At 45.1% G+C, this 7,007-nt stretch overlaps 1 protein-coding gene across 1 annotated transcript in view; it reads right to left on the bottom strand.

Moving 5' to 3' along the window:
* The window catches only part of Sdk1 (sidekick cell adhesion molecule 1), a 622,567-nt gene that overhangs the window by 592,690 nt on the left and 22,870 nt on the right, over positions 1-7,007 (bottom strand). The window contains exons 2-3 of the mRNA XM_026789743.1: positions 6,292-6,398; positions 2,969-3,116 (exon numbers count right to left, since the gene is read on the bottom strand). Of these exons, the coding sequence (XP_026645544.1) occupies positions 2,969-3,116; positions 6,292-6,398 (255 nt within the window). The remainder of the gene's footprint in view (positions 1-2,968; positions 3,117-6,291; positions 6,399-7,007) is intronic.

Genomic DNA, 7,007 nt, shown 5'->3' with positions numbered 1-7,007 from the left:
AGCTAATCAGGCCCCAGATCTTAAGGTTTGCCCACGCCTCTCTCCATCTCTTATATATCATTTTTAATCCAAAAGGAAACCCTCATAATTCTATTTTTGAACTATATTGATATCTGACCTTTCTCACCAACTACCAAAACACATACAAGTCTGTGCTATTTCAAATTGAAAGCTGGGCTTCTAAATAAATGAGGGGAAACCCCTGGAGCCATGGAAGAAATGATCAAAAGTATGAGGCGTGTTCATTGAGTAAAGCAAACAAGAGCCTAGGCCTGACAGGGAGGCAAACGTGGGCCTGGAGTCAGAACCAGGCTTCAGCCCTACTTCTGCAGCCTGCCAGCTGTGTGCCCTGGGGTGAGTCGCTATCTCTAAACTTCAGTTCTGCTAGCTGTAAGTGGAGCTAATTTTAAGTGCCCCAGAAGGCAATCCTGAGGATTACAGAAGATATGCTTCAAGTAGGTACTCAATAAATAATAGCTGCTAGGATTATTAATAGGCTATTTAACTAATTTTTCAAGTTTAGAAACATCAGAGTTACTGTTTCTTCATAAAAGAAAAAAAAATCCACTTCATTGTAAGTCCGAAGGTCAACTTTTAAAAGTCATATGATAATGTTATGAAGAGATGGGGGAGAATAGGATCCTCCCCGACAAAGAAGGTCCTCAGGAAGGGACCTCACATGCAGAGGCTGAAAGCAGGTTGGGAGCTTGACCTGTGCTCCGTGTGCAATGCACTCCGGGTTGGATGTTTCAGATCGCAGAGGCAGCCCTGGTGGTATGGGGCTTTTCTGCTGCCCTCTGAGCTCTGGGTGCAGCCGCCTGGGTCTGGAGTGGAAGTTCCTCAGAGACAATATATCTTGGAACAGCGTATAAACAGTTGGCGAACAGCCCACACGCGCTGATTTATGACAGCTCACCCAGCAGGCAGTTAGGCGATGTGGGGCGATGATGAGGTGGAAAATACAAAACTAAAGGGCCTTTCTTGTAGAAGTGTAAATATTCCTAATCAGCCTCATCTCCTTCTTAAAGACGAGGTATGCACCACACTGCCAAGGCCGGGGCTTTAGCAACAGGTTTAGGCTTGCAAGCAGACTCTTTGTTTGACAGGACACTGTGTCCAGAATCTAATCGCACAGTTAGTTATGTTGTTAGCTTGTTAGGAAGTAAATAGTCTTTAGCATGAATATGCATTTTAAAAAAAGCCCATGAAATTAAGAGATATCTCACTGTACAAATTAAGAGTTAACTCAATGGATGCCCTTTCATACTCTGAATGAAGGTGGCGGGGTGATTCATGCAGCTGATGTGTGAACCAATGTGCATTTATTTGCTACCCAGTGAATTAAAATCATCCCAACACCACAGACGCCCAGCCCTTGACATGACGAGCTCCATCCCTGAGAAGTCTCATGCAGCCCTACCTTCCAAACCCAGGCTCTCTCAGTTCCCCCACATTTACCCCACCTCCCTCCCACGTTCTACACCGGAACCTCCCAGAACATTTATGCCCGACTGCATCTCTGCAGCCTTCTGAGCCACAGAACGGTCTCCCACAGCAATGAGATATCGATCCTTCCTTTTTGTTTCACCCAATCCCAAGAGGCCTCTGTTAGGATTGGAATCAATACAAAGGTGAATATCCAAGGAACTTCAAATACAGAAAAAGGCATAGCAGCCAAGCCATTTAAAGTAATGGGTATTTTTAACAAACATTTTGAAACATGGCTGTTTCATATATTTCTATTTTTTTCCTTGTTTCTGATGGCAAAAGCAGAGACATTTGGTAAGCAGGGTTCAGAGGTCAAGGTGGGATAACAGGCTTAGAGAAGGAGGTCCATGGTGACCTGCTAAGTGGGAAAGTGAGTGTCCAGCCCAGTTAACTCCCACAGTTTCATCTGAAACCCACTCAGCAAATGCCTCCCACACATCCTTTCCAAAAACTGAACCAAGAACTTTCCCCCTCATGCATTTTTTTATATGTGTGCAACCACTTGGCAGCATAAATATTTGACTTTTACCCCAAGCACACAGAATTCCATGATTCAAATTGGAAATTATTATCCTTGAACGTTTTTGTCTTTGCAGTATTACCTTTCAGTGTGACTGTAAGCTGCTCACTTAAGTAATATAAAACCAAGGACTAGGGCGACAGCCCATGGGATAAAGTGGTTGTCTTACAAATGTGGGGACCTGAGTTCAGAGCCCCAGGACCAATGAGAAACAGAGTACATAAGTAGGTACCCATAATTGCAGTACTACTTCCTAAAGAAGAATGAATGGAGAATGCAGACAGCTCATGGGTACACAGTATCAAATAACTGTCTCACACAAAATGGAAAGAGAGGGCTCCCCAATATATCCTCTGATCACTACATACACCCCTCAGATAAAAAATAAACATGGATCCAATGTTCGTTTTAACCACTTAAAGCTCCAAATGGAGAAAAGCTGCCTTCTACACATATCTTAAATGTGGGGCATGCAGGAAGACCTCGAGATAGGGTTTAATGACTCACAGTGTGATTAGCAATAGATGAGCGAGCCACTAATTGGATGAAAGGAAATAAAACTGCCGTGGAAGAATGAAAAGATAAACAGAAATAAGCAACAATTAGCACTTTATCGTCACAGAAAGGAGGGAACCCCACGGCTGTTTTAAGTAAACACCAGGCTTGGCTGAATGAGGTCACACACAGTTCAAGGGAGACGGCGGTGAGATGAACTCAAACCCAGAGAGAACGGGCTCCAGGGTGGAGAGGAGACCTCAGGTGCAGGGTGTACGACATGCGGAAAGTGACAGTGCAAGGTCACTCGCTTGAGCTGCTCAAAAATAGCCAAGCCGGTCACAAAACAGCTGCTCATGAAGGACCGGGGAAGCTTCTTCACTGAGCCTGGCTTCCCAGTCGCAGGCCACTTAGGAAGCACTTGGTACAGCGTAATGAATTACATTCACGTTTAGAATGACTTACATTCTACTGCTTGGAATAATCTTGTGTCCTTCTCTAAACCACGTCACTTGCGGTCTAGGGCAGCTGACGATGGGCACTAAGTTTAGAAGCGCTGCATGTCCTTGTGAAACTGTTTTCCTCTGGTCTGTATCCATGAAATTCCCCATATCTGCGGAGAAAAAATGGACTTTTAAGTTCTGGAGCGAGCTACTTTATGCGGGGGAGTCGGGGTCAGGGAGGGAAATAACTGTATTTTACAGTGCAGCTGGTGCCGCCGCCACACTTAACAAGGTGACAGGCGAGACGGAGTGGCAGTGCTGACAAGAGCGGGTGGGGCTGTGAGGGAAGCATTGGCTGCATCGTGAGCCTCTGAAACAGCCACTGGGACCCTCATCAGCAAGGCCACGGGCCTTTGCCACACTGCAACGATATGATGGTGGCTCACAGTTGACTCTAACACGAAAAGAAACTGCTGGAAGCCATCTCAGGCCCCGTGAAGCAGTTTCTACAAAGCTGCAATGAAATATTCCTGAATACCTTCCTCCACCTGGGTCTCCTTTTCCTCATCTCTAGGGCGATGGTCTCCCTCGCAAGTCTTTGGGAACCAATGTGTTCCAACCATTGGAGCGTTCACAGAGAATTCTCTTATGCACCCCCACACTGATGACATAGTTTTGGATAATCAGTCTTTGTTTTATTGATTAAAACAAAAAAAATGAGATTACAGTCATTACACTGTAGATATGAAAGGGTCTTTTTTAAATTAGTAAATTGAAATTTTAAAATAATCTCCATATTGTTATCAGATATAGTCAATGTATATACACAGAGTTGTTTCCACACCATATTGTATGTGTAGTAATGTATATGTGTATGTATGTGGGGGAATGAATTGCAGGCGTGTGTGTGTTTGTGTGTCTCTGTGTGTGTATGTGTAGTAACATATATTTGTACATGTTCCCAGGTATATGCAGCTGGTGTGTATGTAGGGGAATGAACAATTGCAGGTGTGTGTCTGTTTGTGTGTGTATATATGGAGGCCAGAGGATGATCAGGTATCTGTCCTGATGGATCTCCACCTGGTTTGGGGGACACTGACTCTCACTGAACCTGGCGACTGATAACTGGCTAGATGGACTGGCCAGCAAGCCTTGGGATGCTGCTGCCTCTACCTCCCCAGTCAGCACTATGGCTGGTTCTGGCATTGTATGTGGGTGCTAGGATCCAAACCCAGTTCCTTGCAGTTGTGTATCAAGCGCTTTACTGACTGAGCTATCCCCCTAGCCACCGTTTAGGGGGCTTAATTTCTTCTGCTTTTATCTTGGAGACAGAATCTCACTATGTAACCCTGACTGGCCTGGACATCACTACATGGACCAGGTTGCCCTTGAACTCACAGAGATCTGCTTCCTGAGTGCTGGGTTTAAAGGTGTTCACCAAACTGCCCGACCACCATGTATTATTAAGTATATCTCATTTTAAGATATTTTTCATGAAAGAAATGATACAGCTTTACCATTAAAAGCTATTTTCTATGTGCCAGGGCCTGCTATGATGGCATAGAAAAGAGCTATCTAAGACTGTGGGAAATGCCCTTGCTTCTTAGAAAGTGAAGGAAGTACGCACAAACTGAAAGATTGAGAAGCAAAGGGTGGGAACGAGGGCATGGATAACCCTGCAAAGTCCAAACTTCATAAATAATATGTAGCACACTCTAATCAATTCCAGGCTCTTAACTTACTCAAATATGGTTTGGGTATTGATCCAAACTCTATTTATTATGTTTTCAATTTTTCTATTGAATAAAAGTTCTGAATTATTCTGTAGACAGCTTTGGTGGTGACTTCATCTTCACAAACCGGCAAGATTGATGTCTTCCTCGTGGCTTAAACAATAGCCAAACATGCATAATACGGGGACCTCCCTCGGTCATGGTGATTATGACAGGAGGGTGAGATAGGTCTATGCTATTTTATATGCTAACATAAAGCTACGGATCATAACGGATGCCAAAGTTGGAAGCAGCAATATTGAAACAGCCAAAGCAGAAGAGAAGCACTGCAATGTAGACTCAAGCCTGGGTCATCCGATAGTGTAAAATTTCAGAATGTTCTTCTGCTTGCTTTTAAACAAGATGACATTTCAGCAGTGTTTTCAAACGACACTGAAGCAGACTGTCCGCTAGACAGATCCTAGTCTTCAAAGACTTCCTATCATAAGGAAGGGGCAGCGTATAGGCCAGGTCTCCTGTCCCCGAAGACTGCGTGACAGTCAAGGTCTCTGCCTTTTGATGGTCCCTTCTTTTAAAAGCTTCATCCCCCAAAATGGATCTGCTGAAGAAAGACAGCTGGGACTTGACTGTCCATATCTACTAGGCAGCAAAATGGCTCCTTTTTTTTTTAATTTTTGTTTTTCGAGACAGGGTTTCTCTGTGGTTTTGGAGCCTGTCCTGGAACTAGCTCTTGTAGACCAGGCTGGTCTCGAACTCACAGAGATCCGCCTGCCTCTGCCTCCCAAGTGCTGGGATTAAAGGCGTGCGCCACCACCGCCCAGCAAAATGGCTCCTTAGCAGATCCCAGGGAAGAACCAAGGAAATCTGACCTTAACTAGGTTCAACTTTTTATTCTAAAAATACCTTTAATCCCAATACCAGCAAGCCAATGGCAGTTGGTTTATACTAACCACCTTACTTCCCTCTCTTCCTGCTCCCATGGGTTTGGGAAATCCTTAATCTTCTCAGTTGGAAAAAAAAAAAAAGCAACATCTCACCTGGGTGTCTGTGTTTGTTTTTAGATTTTTAAAGTTATATTTATTTGCATGTTTATGTGAGTGTTTATTGCCGCAGGATATGTGTGTGAGCACATGAAGGTCCGAGGAGAGGACAAGTTGAAGGGGTTCATGCTCTCCTTTCACCATGTGGTTCCTGAGGATGGACCTCAACAAGTCATCAGGCTTAGGGGTCAAGCACCTTTACCCATTGAGATATTTAACTGGCCCTATACCAGTTTTAACCATAATTCTATTTTATTTATTCATTCATTCATTCATTCATTCATTTATAGCCAGGGTCTCATGCCGCTCCAGCTGGCACTGAACTCACTATGAAGCCAAGCATCATCTTGGACTTCTGATCCTCCCCGCCTCCCAGTTTGCTGCCTTGGTTGGAACACAGGGCATTATCCAAGCCAGGCAAACATTCTACCAACTGAATTACATCCCCAGGTCTTATGGCACTACTTCAGAGGAACCAAGGACAAGTATCAATCGCCACATCAGAAAGTGCCTCCCCACACTGCTGCAACTCTGCCCGTTGCTCAAGGCCGGTGCTCACGCTGCACACGCACATGCCACTTGAACTTCAGATCTTCTCTGCAAGAGAGCGCCCATCCTGTTCCGCACCACGCAGCGGTAAAACCCGGCATCCAGCTTCTGTAATGAGGGGATGATATACCTGCAAAATGCCAAAAAGACGTGTCAGTCATCAATCCTGGAAGAGCAAGGGCATCCCTTCCAGAAGATGCTCAAGTGATCATTTCCCTGGGACTCAAGACGTACTCAAGCCCTCGCCGAGGGAGACCACTGTGAGTTTGCTTCCCCAGCATCCCAAGTCCAGTGAGGTTGCAAACTCGTACATGGAGTCAGGACTCATGCTGTTCCCTACGGTCAGCACAGTGTCACGCGTGTTGGGGCATGAATATGTAATGTTCCCATAGGCTCACTTGTCTGAACTCTCAGTCCTCTGTTGGTCATGCTGGTTTGGAAGGCTTAGCAACCTCTAGAAGATAGATTCACTGGAGTAAGCGGGCCATTGGGAGGTTTTGTGCTTTCTGACTCCCAAGGCACACAAGTGACGAGCTGCCTCAAGCTTCTGGTGCCATGCTTCTCCACCATGTTAGACTGTATCCCACAGAGCGTGAGCCACAATGAAACACTCCCTCCCTTAGGCTTCTCCCTGTCAGGGGGGCTGAGAAATGTTAAATAACCAGCGGTCAGTGCAACGAAAGCAGACTTTTCAGTTTAAGAAAATCACCTATTAGAACATCCCCATTGTCTCAGTGTG

This window comes from Microtus ochrogaster, unplaced genomic scaffold, assembly GCF_000317375.1.
Source record: "Microtus ochrogaster isolate Prairie Vole_2 unplaced genomic scaffold, MicOch1.0 UNK27, whole genome shotgun sequence".
Taxonomy (NCBI): domain Eukaryota; kingdom Metazoa; phylum Chordata; class Mammalia; order Rodentia; family Cricetidae; genus Microtus; species Microtus ochrogaster.
Note: the sequence above shows the minus strand (reverse complement) of the source record. Positions and strands in the feature narration are given on the sequence as shown.